Raw genomic sequence first — 13,853 nt, 5'->3', positions numbered from 1 at the left:
ACGCCACGCAGAGCCCAGGTCCACAATAAGTCACATAAACTTTTATTGGAAACAAACAAGCTGCAGCAAAGTGACACTCAGTGCACGCTGCCCAGTGGGCGAGGTGGGGGTACAGGTGGGCGCCGAGAGCGGCCCAAGGCAGGGAGGACGACTGTCAGGCCTGCTTGCTGGGTCTCAGGCCCTGCGGGCTGGAGTGTGCGGGCCCAGGGTACAAAATACAAAAATAAACTCTGTGGTCCAGCGGTCCTGCCTCAGTCAGTTCGTTTGGGCAGGGCAGCGGCTGTGCCCACCAGGCCCCGTGCTGTCTGTCCAGTCCAGCCACAATGTGGGCAGCAGAGCCTGTGGGGGTGAGTGGCCGTCCATAGGCTGGAACCAAAGGGCTAGGTGGGCAGCTGGAGCTGGAGCCGTGCCAGGGTCTGGCCAGCAGCTGGGGAGGCCCTGGGGCCCCTCAGGTGAGCAAGTCCAGGCACTGGTTGACGCTGGATGAAGCTGGGCCTCTGTTCTCCTCACATACAGATCACCGGGACTCTGGGCAGCGGGCGGCAGCACACAGGAGCCTTGAGGAGCTAACACCCAGGAGACCAGGCAGAGGGCCCCACCCCACCCTGCCCACCCCACGCTCCAGGGAGCCCGTCTGCCGCCACCATCACACACCTGTCCTCCATGGGGCTGGTCTCCTCGGATCCGCCCTCATTGCCTCCATCTCTGAGCTCCTCCTCCTCCTCCCCCAGCTCCATGTCCAGCTCATTGCCTGCCTCCGAGGGGGTGTACGTGGACCCACTGGGGGAGGGGAGGAAGCAGTCTTAGAACTGCCCACCCTGGCCTGCTGCTGCCCCAGAGGGGACAGAGTCAGGAGTGGGGTGGGCCTAACAGGAAGCTGGGGGAAGGGAGACGCCAACCTGATGGAGCGACAGCTGAAGAAAACAATCCGCTTAAGCCGCTTGTTGTAGAAGAAGTAGTTAAAGGACCAGAGGCTGCCATCTTCCCCAAAGGGGTCCGAGTCCAAGTCCGGGTTGTAGCTGGATAGTGTGGAGTGAGACGGGTGTGAGGGCCCAGGTGCCAGGCACACCCAGCGCCCACCTGCAGGGGCGCCAGCCCACCTGTAGATGTCACACTCGGCCAGGCAGATCTCCTCGTCCACTGCGTTCCACAGCTGTGGCTTCAGGGCCTTGAAGTCCTCCCGCACGGCCGAGAACAGGCTGCAGTTGACCGCATTCACCACCTAGAATGGGCACGGCTCGGCTGACTCGGTGCCAGGACAGCAGGCATGGACTGGGTTAGGGGCCAGTAAAAATGGGGAGGACAGTGTGAATAGCTGTGGGTGGGGGAGCCCTCACCCAGCTGAGACTGGGCTCCCGGCTGAACTCGTGGCTCCGGGCCGTGCTGAAGTCGTAGTCGGGGCGGAAGGACTCGTTGAGCGTGGCGATCAGGTAGAAGAGCGTCTTGCGGCTGCACGTGTCGCTCAGGGGGCCCTCATCCTCGCCGCCTTGGCTCTTGCTCAGTCTGCACAGAGAAGCGTCAGCCCAGCACTACCCTGCGCCCGACAGCCCCCGTGGGCAGGCCCTGCCCAGGCTCACCTGCTGGGGCTGAGGCCCGAGGTCTGGGGTGGGGACAGGGCCTCCAGCACGTGTGGCTGGCCTTCCTGGCAGAACTGCTTGAACATGTGCTTGTCATCTCCCGCCATCTTACAGGAGTAGCTCTCGATCCTGCGGGGCGGAGACAGGTGGGACCGTGGCATGCCACCCCCAGCTTCCCCTCAGGGCCAGGGCAGAGGGAGCTCTGAGACCCCAGCTCCTCGAGCCCCACCCTCACCTGCCAATGATGTGGGCATCTCCAGTCTCCACAGTCAGCTGTGAGTTGATGGCCTCGAAGCTCGAGTTCTCCAACAGCTTCATGTCCTTGGGGAGGGCGTCCTGTGCGCGGAGGGGCTAGTGCTGCCCTGAGGACAGGAGGCCAGTCCATGGGTACCCGGCCCCAGGCCCTCCCCCTTCGGCCTTCTCTCGGGTAAATGACGCCCCAGTAAACAAGCTCGGCCCCGCCCACAGCCGGCTCCCAGGCCCAGCACCGGCCCGAGGCGATGCGATCCTGTTACCTGAGATGGCAAGTCCAGCCCCAGCGCAGCCACACCCCCTGCACCTCTTTGGAGTCCTGGGTCGGGCTGGGGGCCCACAGAGATCCTCCTCACCCCAAGACTGCTGGGTTCGTCTCTTCCTTAACACTCCCCATCCCGGTTTGGAACCCGGACACCTGGGGCCCGGCTCGGGCTTGAGGTCACTTGGACTACGCGCTCTTTCCTGTTCTGCGGGCGGCTTTATAGCGAGGGCAAGAGGAAACCTGTAGCCTCCTCCGTTCTCCAAAGTGTGCCTAGCTTCTTCGGGAACGGAGGGAGGGCTCACGGCCCCGGAACAGCACGTACGCGGGCCGCTCGCGCGCTCCAGAGTCCGCCCCGTAGCGCCCGCCTCCCAGCCGGGCCTAGTGAAACCCCCAGCCTAGCCGCGGCGAACTACAAATCCCAGAAGGCCGTGCACCCCAGACATGCGCAAGGGCAGGCGGGAGGCCTGCTGGGGTCTGTAGTTCTGGAGGCCCCTATACGACGCCGAGCACAGGGCGGACACCTACTTGCCTGCTGCTCTACGCTCTATCTGGCCGGGCAGAGCCAGGCCGGGTCAGGTCGGTTGGTGTCGATGCGAATGAGAAGGCGGTGCGGGCTCCGGGCAGCGCGGGATCCTCAGGATCGGAGGGCGGCGCCGCGGCCTCCGCTCGGGCCGCACTGTATCCGGAGGAAGCTCTGCGGCGACATCCCGTTACTCCCGGCCCTGCCGGCCGATCCGGGCTGCCACCGCGACATAACCTCGCCCCTGCACGACGCCCGACTATCGCGATGGTCCTGCCCGCCGACCGCCACAGATCGCCCCAGCTAACGAGCTAGCGACCGACCGACCTCTGCCTCCCCGGGCCGGACAACAACAAGCACCCGCAAGGCCCGGCCCCACGCCTCTGAATGGCCGGCTCCAGCCGCTGCGATCGGTAGCTCCGAGAGCCATTGGGAACGTTACCCGCCGCTCAGTCCCGTCTTTTACATCTACTGGCTGCAGCACCTGTCCGTCACTCTTCTCGCCGCCCGAACCCGTCTTCCTTCCTAGAGCCTATTGGTTACGGCTCCCTGCCTGCCCCGCCCCCGGTGGCCGCCAGGTTCCCAGGAGAGGCTGCTGATCTGCGCGGTGTGGGCGTGGCCGGGCTGCGGGGCGCGGCGACCACCGGAAGGGGCCTAGGAGTGGCGTCCAGCTCTCGCCCGGGTAGACATGGGCAGCTGGGCTGTAGCTCTCCCGCCCGACCCAGCCTTTAAGGCGACGGGACCACGCCTGCCGTCTAGTCGTGGCCGGCACATCCGTCCCTGACACTTTACCCCGACGTACAAGCCTCCAGGCCCAGCCTCGACCGCCCGTGTCCGAGAGCCTTGGACCGAGTACATCCTGGGCAAAGCCGGAGGGTCCGATCTCCCCCTTCCCTCCTTACACCCCGGCCTTCGACCCGCTGGCCGATCCCGGAACCCCAGACTCGCAGCCTCGGTTTCCGGCCGGCACAAGCGCCCGGCGGTCCCAGCCCACGGAAGCGAAGTCGGACGGCTGAGACACGGCTGGACCCGAGATGGTGCCGCCGGCGGGCGGAGCGGCGGCCTCGGACCCGGGCTCGTCCACGGTGCTGCTGACTGTGCACGCCGCCGTGAGGCCGCTGGCCGCCGGACCGGACGCTGAGGCGCAGCTACGGAGGCTGCAGCTGAGCGCGGACCCCGAGCGGCCCGGGCGCTTCCGGCTGGAGCTGCTGGGCGCGGGGCCCGGGGCGGTGAGTGGGGGCTGCAGCCCCTCCGCTTGCCGTGGAGTCCCCGTAGCAGGACACTTTCCCGGCTCCGTTTCCTCCCCTGCGAACGGGGGGAATGGTGCCCTCACCTGGATAGGACTCCGGTGCGTTTCCTAAGAGAAGCCGTAAGGCGCGTGGGACAGCGCAGTGGCCAGGCCTGTACCTCGTGCCTTCGGTCCCACGTCTGTGCTTGCGGGAGGCCTGAGCTCTGCCTCTCCCACCCTCAGGTCGGTTTGGAGTGGCCTTTGGAGTCCGTCTCCTACACCGTCCGAGGCCCCAGCCAGCACGAGTTGCAGCCTCCGCCAGGAGGGCCTGGGGCCCTAAGCCTGCGCTTCCTCAACCCCCAGGAAGCCCAGCGGTGGGCAGCCCTGGTTCGAGGTGCCACGGCGGAGGGACACAATGGTCAGTGCCGTGGGGCAAAGGTTCATTCGGTTGGCCAGGGACTGTGCTGGGAGGGCGGGCGTCTCCCTGGCCCTCAGGCCAGGATGGGGTAGGTAGTGGGTAAAGCTGGGCCCACTGCTGGCCGCCTGGGGAGGCCCCCAGGAGAAAGCGGGGAAAGGAACGGGCCCAGAGCTGGGGCCTGGAGGACCCGACTGGTGTGGAGGGGCAGCGCCAGCAGGCCCAGGGCCTGGGGCGAAGACACTCTCAAGAGCCGCGGGAAAGTATTCAGTGGGAGAGGGACAGGCTCAGACTGCGCTCCTCCAGGTTGGCTGCGACCTGCACTCGTGGGCGGGTGCAGATAGGGCTGGAGAGAAGGATGTTTGCAGAGATGCTTAGGAGATGAAGTCGGCTGGGTTTTGTGGGTGTTTAACTAGGAGAGTTAGTGGTTGGGACAGAAAGACGGGGAACCAAATGCCCTTGGGCTCCCAGAGAGGAGTCCTGTTTGGAAGAGCATGGACAGGAGTGGGAGTGGGGAGTCTGGGCTGGAGCGGGGCCTCTGGAGAGGTGGGAAGGGTTACCCGGGGTCAGCAGGAGCAAAGAGCCCACAGGTGCATCAGAAGAGCTGCCAGAGGAGCAGGAGGAAAACCACACCAGGTGATGTGCCGTAGCCCAGACAGCATAGCATTTGTAGAGGGAGTAGCTCTTCCATTCACTCCGTCGCCAGGTGTATCCCTGGTCCCGTTCCGGACCCAGCACTCCCTGAGGCCTTGGAGACTGAGCACGAATAAAACTTCCAAGTCTGCTCTCTCGGAGCTTTTGGTTCTAGAGGGGAGGCAGACACAGAGAGTAAATAAAATTCTGCCAGATGGTGGGAGAGATGGGAGTGGGAGGGAGGCAGTGAAGGTCTCCTTAGGCGACACCGAGTGAAGTTGAAGATTGAGGTGTGATCCATGTGGCCAGAGAGCAATGGGTACACAGGCCCTGAGGCAAGAGCATGCATTGAGACAGGGCCAGCTGGTGCTGGGTGCCTGGGAGCCCTGCTTGTCTCAGTGGGCAGACAGGTCAGAATTCTGAGGGGCTGAGCTGCCTCAGCTCAGGTGGGCTGGGCCTTAAGCGGAGGGAAGGGGAGAGACAGTAGCCAGCTCTGTAAGGACACCCAGGGCAGACAGTGGCCTGAGAGGGCTTGTCTGGGATGGAAGAGTCTGAGGTGTGCTGATGGTAGAGGAAGGAGAGGGGATGGAGGCCCCTGAGGGCACCAAGAGGAGGCCATGCTGACTGCAGGGCTCCGACGCACCTGCTTTGGTTCTCCTGTGAGGTCAAGGGAATATCCCCGGCTGGTGGAGAGGGCCTGTGGCGGCCAGGAGAAGTCTGGCCTCCGTGGCAGAGGGACACAGGTGGGACCAGATGGCAGAGGGTCCAGAAGGCTCCAGAGCACACGTGCAGCTCCAGCTCTGAAAGGACTCAGCAGGGACCCTTGGAAAGGCCAAGGCTTGAGGGACGGCCGGACTGAAAGTGTGGCCAAGGCAGAGCCCTGGCATGAGCTGAGGGGAGGAGGGAGGAGGCAGGAGGCAAGGGTCTTGGACACCTGAGGTCAGAGAGCAGAGGCCCAGGTGAGGTGAGTACTCAGCGGGGAGGCTGATCTTGGGAGACCACCTGCCCACCCCACGTCTTCCCTCCTAGGCAGTGACACCCTGCCTCCAGCCCTGGGCCCAGAGACGTGCCCTGTTTCCCCACCCAGTCCCCCTGAAGTGCACACACTCAAGGCCCCCAAGATGGATGGTCCGAGTTCTGGAGACTTGATGGAGAAAGGTAAAGGCAGGTTGCCAAAGTGGGTGGGGCAAGCAGCCATGCCCAGCTGTGATGGTGCACTCTCTCCTTGTAGAAGAGCTGGCAGGGCGCCTGGCCCAGGCCATTGAGGATGGCGATGAGAAGGGGGCAGCCCAAGCTGCAGCCCTCCTGGCCCAGCATCATGTGGCCCTCAGTGTCCAGCTCCAGGAGAGCTGCTTCCCTCCTGGCCCCATCAGGTGAGACCTGGGACTTCGTCCTCACCCCCCCCCCCCCCGTCCCAATCCTCTAGGCACCCCATCATTCTCTGAACCGAAATTCTGGCTCAGGCTACAGGTCACCGTGGAAGATGCTTCGTCGTCTGCCCACGTCTCACTGCAGGTCCACCCCCACTGCACCATCTCGGCCCTCCAGGAGCAGGTGAGCACGGGGTCTGGGGAGCCCCGCTGGAGGCAGGGACCCTGGGTGACTGCCTGGCCCTGATGCTCTGGCTCCAGGTCTTCTCGGAGTTTGGCTTCCCACCAGCTGTGCAGCGCTGGGTCATTGGCAAGTGCCTGTGTGCGCCCGAGCGCAGCCTCGCCTCCTACGGGGTCTGGCAGGACAGGGACCCTGCTTTCCTCTACTTGCTCTCAGCCCCGCGAGAAGCCCCAGGTCAGTCCTTGATTGTGTTGGGTGAGGAAGGTGGGGTACACCTGACAAGGCCCTGAGCCCCACCCCCTCTACCATAGGACGCAGCCGCCAGTGCCCCCAGAAGATGGATGGGGAACTAGGCCGCCTATTTTCTCAGACATTGGGGCTGCCCCAAGCTCCTCAGCCAGCAAGCTCCAGCCTCCCCAGCCCCCTTCAGGTAGGCAGGAGCCAGGTAAGGTGGGCCTGGGCAGCTGTGGGCATCGGAAGGGTCAGTAGCTACTGTTCCTCCTCCGCAGCCCGGCTGGCCCTGCCCTTCCTGCACCTTCATCAATGCCCCGAGTCGGCCTGGCTGTGAGATGTGTAGCACCCAGAGACCCTGCGCTTGGGACCCCCTTCCTGCAGCCTCTACCCAGCAGTCACCAATGGTACCGGAGGCAGGGAAGGGGGTGGGATCGGGAGGACAGCAGAACAGCAAAATGACTCCTCTTCTCCCTACCCCCAGGTCACAAGGAGAGAGGACGGCCCTTCCCTTCCAGGTCCGAGGTCCCTGGATGCCCTTCTGAACCTCTCAGGGGACCTCCACTGACAGCTCCCTGGGGACAGATCTAGAGATGGGGGGAGGGGCCATGAGCCAAAGTCATTAAAGATTCTTCTGAGCCAGCTGAGTGCCCCCACTTTGTGCGGACTGGGCAGCTGGGAGGATGGAGAGCAGGGCAGTGCCACCCAGGACACCTGGCAGAGAGGGCAGAGTCTGGCTCTCAGCTGGGCTGCCCAGCCGGATCCAGGTAGCTCCTCAAGAGCTTACTTGGACCCCAAGTCCCAAGAGGCCTATAGGCATGGTGCTGAGACCTTCTCACACACTGAGAGGCTTACAGAGCCCTCACCCCCCACCCCAACTGCTGACCAGTGGGCTAGGGCCCTCTGTGAGCCCCACTCCCAGCCACCATGCTTCCCCTCCTCCACCTAGAGCCCTTCAGGCATGCACTTTTCCTTTCTCGCACTCAGCGCTCTGCTCTCCTAATTGGCCCCCACTCCTTAGGGCTGCTCCAGCCAGGATGCCTTATTCCCTTCTGGGGACAAGAAAAACTCAGGAGCCCTGGGCCAGGGCCCTGTGCTACTGCTAAGGCAATATGTCCGTGGCCCTCCTACCACTGACAGACCCACTGCGGTCCCCCTCCCCAGCCGGCTGCTGTTGCTCCCAGCTCTGCCCGGCTGTCTGGCCTGGACCCGCCACAGCTGCCTGTGGATTGCTGGGAGCACTGCACTTCCCGCTCCCCTCCAGCAGGGCCCTTTCTCAGAGGACCCCTCTAGCGGTGCAGCCAGAGACCAGGAGCACATTCTGGGCTGGCTCTCCCTGCTTATCTGCTTCCTGAGCAGAGGTGAGAGTTTCTCCCTCCCAGCCATGCCCAGCCCAACAGCTCCCTCAGCTCCTCCTGCAGGCCAGGCCCCTCCCTCTGGAATGCGGCCAAGGGCTCCCTTCCTGCTGCCCTCAGAACGAAGGCCAAGGGGTTCAACACTGACACTTGGCTGGTTTCTCTGGCAGATCCCTGGGCCATGTCCAGCCAGGCCCTTTTCACCTCTCTCCCTACCCCAACGAGCTGCCATCCCTAACAGGTCTCTGCTTCCTGTCTCACATCCAGACCTGATGGGACTCCCAGCCAGCAGTCAGTGCCACCCAGCATGAGACAGTCCTGCAAGCTCCGAGGGCAAAGGTCTTACTCTCAGTCCCCTGCAAACTACACTCTCATCACACAACAGCCCAAATGTATCCACTGAGAAACTTAATTTATTTCCATGATAGAGGCTGAAGGATCTGGAGCTCCAGCCCGGTCTCCTGCCCCCTCCCCTTTTGTCCCAGAGAAGGGGGGCTTGGCCAAGAGGGCCAGCTGGGGTCTAAAGAGACCCAGGGTGGCTTCCTGGCTTGAAGGCCCGTTCAAACAGGATGGCAAGCAGACCTTCGGCAGGGTCACTTGGGTGGACGATATGCCAGCTTCCGGCTCTTCAGTACTGACCACTTATGCCGCTTCATGGCGTAGACCAGGGGCAACAGCAAGCCCATCATCATCAACATCTGGGGATGAGACAGGCTCAGAGAAGGGAGGCAGAAAGGAGCCCTGCCCAGCTCCCAGCCTCCCTCTGCCATGCCCACTGTGCCCCCTTGCCCGATCCTTTCACCTTGAGCCCCATGCGTTTCCGATGGTCATGCTCTGGCTCGGATGCCCAGCGCAGGAAGGTGCACACATCCTTGGCTACCTGGGACATGGTAGCTGGGGTGCCTGGACCAAGAACAGGTGGTGAGGGCTACCCTTGGGGCCCCTGCCCAACCTAGGATACCCCCAGAGCACCCCTTCCATGGCAGATGGGTCCCCGCCCAAGGCTTCAAAAGGGATGGGACCCCTCGGGACACAATGGCCTGAGCTGGTCAGGGCAGTGAGGCTGCCCACAAGCACACACAGACAGTGCCCCAACCAAGGAGAACCCAGTGGGGAAAGTAGGGACCTCACCATCGTCAAACTCCAAGACCTCGTCGTAGATGGGAGGAGCCATGCCAATGGACTGGCCAGGGAAGTAGGGGTTGAAGTACAGGCCTTCTCGTAGCGACACCCCGGTGGGCGGCTCACAGTAGCCCGTGAGCAGGGAGAAGACGTAGTCTTCGCCACCGTGCCTAGGACCAAATCCATGCCTCCTCAGCCTCTGGCAGGAGTCGGACCTGCCTCCCCTCCCGCCAGCCCTGCGCGAAGCCTGTGTACCTAGCTCGCACGATGTAGCTGAGGTCAGGGGGCACGGCTCCATTGTTGGCTGCTCTGGCAGCCTCAGGGTTGGGGTACGGTTTGGGGAAGTAGTCAGACAGCTTTCCGGGTCGCATGAACATCTCCCCATCATCATTGGGGCCGTCCTGAATCTCCACCTGCCACGACAGCACCATCACCCCCCTGCTCTGCCCTCCACAGAGGGAGCCCCAATCCCTGGGTCGTTGGCACCGTCCCCAGGCACCCCACCTCTTCGGCCAGGGCTTTAGCTTCGTCCTCAGTGTAGCACACGCCCACCAGGTGGCGGTAAGCCACGTAGTCCATGCTGTGGCAGGAGGAGCACACCTGCTTGTACACCTGGAAGCCCCTCCGGATGCTAGAGAGAGGGAAAGGGTCAGTGGTGCCCGGGGCCCACCCCACCCAGACACCCCCCGCCAGCCGGCCGCACACCTGGTGTGGTCCAGGGAGGAGAGGAGGCCGCGGTGAGACCACGGGTAGCTGGGGGGGTGCAGCTCCAGGTCGCTGGCACTCACCGCCGTGTGCAGAGCCACGGCCAGCCCCGCACCCCCTGCCGCCAGCATGCCCAGCGCGGACAGCATCACTTTTCGGCCCCGGGACGGGCCAGACTTGGACGACAGGGACACTGCCTGCAAGAGCCGCGCTCAGCGCCTGCCAGGCCGCCGCCCATCCCATTCATCACCCAGCCCTGCAGACCACACCGCGCCGCTGCCGCCCCCCCTCCCCTCCGCGCCGCTGACCCCTCGACCGTGAGTCCGCCGGGGACGGGGTGTGGGCCGGGGATCACGCCCAAGTGCTCGGGGTGCAGGGGCAGGCCAAGGTCACAGCGGCGGCCGAGGTCAGGCTGAGGTCACTTCAGGACGCGGGCCCCGAGCGGACGGCGCGAGCCCGCGCGGGCCTGGGCGCACCCCCAGGGAGAGCCCTCCGCGCCGCCCCGGCAGCGAGCCCGCCCCGCCGCCCCCACGCTCGGCACGCGGCGCCGCGGCGGTTGGGAGGAGTGGGCGCCCGGCCCGGTCCCAGGAGGCACCGAGGTCAGCAGGCAGCGGCGGCCCGGCACGGCGCCGGGGGGCCGGGGACGCTCCCTGCCGTCTGGCCCGCGCCCGGAGCCTCCCCGCCGTGACCTTCAGGGCAGTGGGGCCGCGCGGCGGCCAGGGCCGGGCCAGCGCTTACCTGAGGCGTCCGCAGCGGGAGCTGCCCGGGCCGCGCCCCGCACAGCAGCCCCCGGGCCCGCGCGCCGGGCAGCCCCGCGCCCCGTGGGCCCAGCACCGCCCCGCGCAGCGAAGCCGCCGCCGCCGCCGCCATCTTGGCCTCTGCAGCGCGGCCGCCGCTCCCGACGGCCCCTGCGGCGCCACGGGAGTTCAAAGCTCGCGAGAGCTTGGAGCGTGGGGCGGGGCTAGAGTCGGGGCCCGGCGCTGCCTCGCGATGCCCGTTGTCCACGGTCTCCCTGTGGCCCCGGTCACGGTCAAACCCGCGTCTCCGGGCTCAGCGGACATGCGCCCCAATGCCCGGCGACCGCGCCTGGAACCCACGGCGTCTCTCGGCCCTGGCGCGCTGTTACTCGTGCGAGTCCTGGCCCGGCGCGGGGAGCGGGGCGCGGGCTGGCAGTGGGCCCCGCTCCCGGGGTTGAGGGCTGGTCGGCGCTGGCGGCTGCACAGGACACGCGTGGGAAGTGCTGGTGTCAGAGGGGGCGATGGAGAAGCTGACCCAGGAGGTCACTACACAGCACGGCTCCAGTCAAGCGTTTAGGTTCTATATTCGTCCTTCCTACAACTGACCCACACCCTTACCACTGGACTCTTCTTAAAAAACCCAGCCCTGACCGGTTTGGCTCAGTGGATAGAGCCTCGGCCTGCGGACTGAAGGGTCCCAGGTTCGATTCCCGTCAAGGGCATGTACCTTGGCTGAGGGCACATCCCCAGTCGGGGGTGTGCAGGAGGCAGCTGATCGATGTTTCTCTCTCAGCGATGTTTTTAAGTCTCTACTCCTCTCCCTTCCTCTCTGTGAAAAAAATCAATAAAATATATTTTTAAAAAAATCAAGTGACGGTGAACATAAAAAAAATTAAAATGTATTTTTTATTTTATTTTTTTTTATATATTTTATTGATTTTTTACAGAGAGGAAGGGAGAGAGAGAGAGAGTCAGAAACATCGATGAGAGAGAAACATCGACCAGCTGCCTCCTGCACACCCCCCACTGGGGAAGTGCCCGCAACCCAGGTACATGCCCTTAACCGGAATCGAACCCGGGACCTTTCAGTCCGCAGGCCGACGCTCTATCCACTGAGCCAAACCGGTTTCGGCTAAAATGTATTTTTTAAAAAGTGACTAGCGGGCCCGGGCCGGTTTGGCTCAGTGAGTAGAGTGCCGGCCTGCATCCTGAAGGGACCCCGGTTGATTCCGGCCAAGGGCACAGGCCTGGGTTGCAGGCTGATCCCCAGTGGAGGCGCGCAGGAGGCAGCCAATCAATGATTCTCTCATCATTGATGTTTCTCTCTCTTTCCCTCTCCCTTCCTCTCTGAAATCAACAAAAATATTAAAAAAAAAAAAAAAGTGACTAGAGGTTCCAGGTAGACCTTGGGGCCCAGCAGGCAGACAGGCTGCTAGTCACAGAGGGTCTCCAGCACCCTTGCCCCACGCCCATCCCCACATGCTGGAGGGTGCACATGCCCCTCAACAGGGACTACCATGAACCTCTCTGCAGACAGGTCCCAGAGAAAACCCCCTGGGTGCTGGCCCTGGGAGTGCACCCACTGAGCCCCCACTGTGGACCCAGGGAGCCAAGGGGTCCACGGGAAGACAGGAATGCAGGCCCCACCACAGGCACAGGCCTGGGCAGGAGTTGGGGGCTGGGGCTTCCTCCTGGGGACTCCCCAGCCGCCAGCTGCAGTGAAGGGACGTTGGCCAGGAGTTGACCTCCAGGCAGCGCAGCTCTGCCTCCCTCCCACAGGGAGGCCTGTGCGGACCGGACTCCTCTCAGCCCTGTGCGGTGCTGGTGGGGGCACCGGGCCCTCCCACAAGAAGAGGCATTTCCAGCCTGAAATGTCCACCTATGATGGACGGGCCAGGGCATCACCAAGGGCCACCCTTCGCTTTTCTTCCCCCCAGAACGGACACTGGATCCTAGGTCCTCTCAGAACAATCAGCACTTCTCTCCGTGCGGACCCACCAGCGCCCTCCCCTGGGGGGCTGCACCCCTGTCGACTGTTTCTGGGTGGGCTCCTGTGCCCCGTCCGTCATGGGTGCCTGGTCTGGTTCCGCTGAGAAAGCTGGGCCAGGTGCTCCTCTCTGCTCTGTCCTAAGCCCGCTCACAGCAAGGTCCTGGCCTTGGCTGGACCTCCAGGCCCCACACCCAGCCTCCTCTGCAGGGCTCCAGCTCCCACACCTCTGCCCACTCAGCCCCAGCACTGACTACGGTGGCGTTGTGAGGTCTCTGGACGCCTCAGCTTCTGTTAGACACCCCCTGCTGCCCACTGTTTTCTCTTATCCAGCCCTATGCCTCCCACAGCACTGGACTGGGATGCAGACCTCCGGGGTGAGCCAAGATGCCGCCCAGTATGTGGACCGGGGCGGTGCCCTCCAGGAAGGAGCTGTGCAGGAATGCCAAGCCCCGCAGGCAGAGCTGCTCCCCCACAGGCCCTGGAGCCCACAGACAGCAGGTGGTGGGTCAGGAGCACAAGGGCAGCTCAAACAAGACACCTGTTTATTTCCTAGGAAGGAGACCATGGGGGTGTTTGGGGAGTTCCCGCCACAGTCTTCGTGCCACAGGGCAAGCAGACATCACTTCCAGAAGAGAACATTCCAGAAGAGCAGCCAGCAGGGGTAGAGGCCCAGCGCCAGCAGTGGGAAGAGCAGGGCGCCGTAGACGTGGTGCTCCAGCACGCCCTGGGCCAGCGCCGCCAGGAAGAGCTGCCAGCCCTCGGCCAGCGACAGCGGGGCCTCTTGCAGCTCCCGCCACAGGAACAGGCTGCCCAGGAGTGCGGCTGCTGGACTTGTCAGCACCAGCAGGGCAGCATAGAGTGGCCTGGGTGGAGGAGCAGGGTCAGGGCTCTGAGCTGGGGGCACAGGCAGGAAGTTGGTGTGAAGGGGTACTGAGTGAGGGCATAGTCCGTGGTGAGGGGCCCAGGCCCTGGAAGAGGTGGGGGGGAGGGGGGCAGGGTGAAGGAGGCTGACCAGTACATACCGGGGCCCCCTGGGCTCAGTGAGTGCAGCAGCGGGCACCATGGTGGCAGCCAGCAGGAAACCCAGGGAGAAGTTGGTGAGGGCGATGCAGGCCAGCTGGAGTGCCAGGTAGATCAGGGCTACCAGCTTCAGTGCCATCCAGCCCTTGTCTGGGGCTTGTGTGCTTACCACACTGAAAGGGAAGGGGCTCAGAGGCAGCTACCTGCATGGCCGGGGCGCCCCCTGCCTGTGCCCACCCAGCCCAGCTCCTC

At 64.1% G+C, this 13,853-nt stretch overlaps 4 protein-coding genes across 7 annotated transcripts in view; 1 reads left to right on the top strand and 3 right to left on the bottom strand.

Annotated features, from left to right (window-relative positions):
- Nucleotides 1-19: 19 nt before the first annotated feature.
- Nucleotides 20-2,976, bottom strand: MAF1 (MAF1 homolog, negative regulator of RNA polymerase III). Of its 2 annotated transcripts, none has more exons than XM_059672542.1 (8): nt 2,624-2,976; nt 1,813-1,939; nt 1,578-1,706; nt 1,338-1,503; nt 1,101-1,222; nt 900-1,019; nt 655-780; nt 20-528 (listed from the first exon to the last, which is right to left on the bottom strand). In XM_059672542.1, exons 2-8 carry the CDS (start codon nt 1,893-1,895, stop codon nt 507-509), a joined length of 768 nt encoding a protein of 255 aa, XP_059528525.1. In that variant the 5' UTR covers nt 1,896-1,939; nt 2,624-2,976; the 3' UTR covers nt 20-506. The 2 variants fall into 2 exon arrangements, with proteins under 2 accessions (XP_059528525.1, XP_059528524.1); XM_059672541.1 differs by having other exon boundaries at nt 2,620-2,975.
- A 206-nt stretch (nt 2,977-3,182) lies between these two features.
- Nucleotides 3,183-7,314, top strand: SHARPIN (SHANK associated RH domain interactor). Of its 2 annotated transcripts, XM_059672537.1 has the most exons (9): nt 3,183-3,843; nt 4,086-4,260; nt 5,920-6,048; nt 6,122-6,263; nt 6,354-6,444; nt 6,522-6,675; nt 6,753-6,871; nt 6,951-7,079; nt 7,157-7,314. In XM_059672537.1, exons 1-9 carry the CDS (start codon nt 3,649-3,651, stop codon nt 7,238-7,240), a joined length of 1,218 nt encoding a protein of 405 aa, XP_059528520.1. In that variant the 5' UTR covers nt 3,183-3,648; the 3' UTR covers nt 7,241-7,314. The 2 variants fall into 2 exon arrangements, with proteins under 2 accessions (XP_059528520.1, XP_059528522.1); XM_059672539.1 differs by lacking the exon at nt 6,122-6,263 and having other exon boundaries at nt 6,317-6,444.
- A 1,108-nt stretch (nt 7,315-8,422) lies between these two features.
- LOC132219846 (cytochrome c1, heme protein, mitochondrial) lies at nt 8,423-10,758 on the bottom strand. The gene is made up of 7 exons (XM_059672540.1): nt 10,593-10,758; nt 9,855-10,051; nt 9,654-9,780; nt 9,405-9,562; nt 9,159-9,319; nt 8,830-8,930; nt 8,423-8,725 (listed from the first exon to the last, which is right to left on the bottom strand). The coding sequence occupies exons 1-7, from the start codon at nt 10,722-10,724 to the stop codon at nt 8,621-8,623; spliced, it is 981 nt and encodes a 326-aa protein (XP_059528523.1). The 5' UTR covers nt 10,725-10,758; the 3' UTR covers nt 8,423-8,620.
- Nucleotides 10,759-13,106: 2,348 nt separating this feature from the next.
- GPAA1 (glycosylphosphatidylinositol anchor attachment 1) overlaps nt 13,107-13,853 on the bottom strand; it is a 139,664-nt gene continuing 138,917 nt past the window's right edge. The window contains exons 12-13 of one of the 2 annotated variants that reach the window (XM_059672534.1): nt 13,604-13,774; nt 13,107-13,444 (exon numbers count right to left, since the gene is read on the bottom strand). In XM_059672534.1, coding sequence (XP_059528517.1) covers nt 13,201-13,444; nt 13,604-13,774 — 415 coding nt within the window. In that variant the 3' untranslated portion in view covers nt 13,107-13,200. Of the gene's footprint in view, nt 13,471-13,603; nt 13,775-13,853 lie in introns of both variants that reach the window. The other variant, XM_059672535.1, reaches the window with a different exon arrangement.

The sequence above is a fragment of the Myotis daubentonii genome, chromosome 17 (assembly GCF_963259705.1).
Source record: "Myotis daubentonii chromosome 17, mMyoDau2.1, whole genome shotgun sequence".
In the NCBI taxonomy this organism is placed as follows: Eukaryota; Metazoa; Chordata; class Mammalia; order Chiroptera; family Vespertilionidae; genus Myotis; species Myotis daubentonii.
The sequence above is the reverse complement of the archived record's forward strand: the minus strand, read 5'-3'. Positions and strand labels throughout refer to the sequence as shown.

Bases quoted from the DNA above. Each gene is read 5' to 3' on its own strand.
- MAF1 (XM_059672542.1), bottom strand. From the start codon at position 1,895: ATGAAGCTGTTGGAGAACTCGAGCTTCGAGGCCATCAACTCACAGCTG. The intron at 1,707-1,812 runs GTGAGGGTGGGG...TCCGCCCCGCAG, and splicing joins GATGCCCACATCATTGGCAG to GATCGAGAGCTACTCCTGTA. The intron at 529-654 runs GTGTGTGATGGT...CCCGCTGCCCAG, and splicing joins ACCAGCCCCATGGAGGACAG to AGTCCCGGTGATCTGTATGT.
- SHARPIN (XM_059672537.1), top strand. From the start codon at position 3,649: ATGGTGCCGCCGGCGGGCGGAGCGGCGGCCTCGGACCCGGGCTCGTCC. The intron at 6,264-6,353 runs GTGAGACCTGGG...ATTCTGGCTCAG, and splicing joins TTCCCTCCTGGCCCCATCAG to GCTACAGGTCACCGTGGAAG. The intron at 6,445-6,521 runs GTGAGCACGGGG...CTCTGGCTCCAG, and splicing joins TCTCGGCCCTCCAGGAGCAG to GTCTTCTCGGAGTTTGGCTT.
- LOC132219846 (XM_059672540.1), bottom strand. From the start codon at position 10,724: ATGGCGGCGGCGGCGGCGGCTTCGCTGCGCGGGGCGGTGCTGGGCCCA. The intron at 9,563-9,653 runs GTGGGGTGCCTG...CTGTCGTGGCAG, and splicing joins CTAAAGCCCTGGCCGAAGAG to GTGGAGATTCAGGACGGCCC. The intron at 9,320-9,404 runs GTACACAGGCTT...ATTTGGTCCTAG, and splicing joins AGCTACATCGTGCGAGCTAG to GCACGGTGGCGAAGACTACG.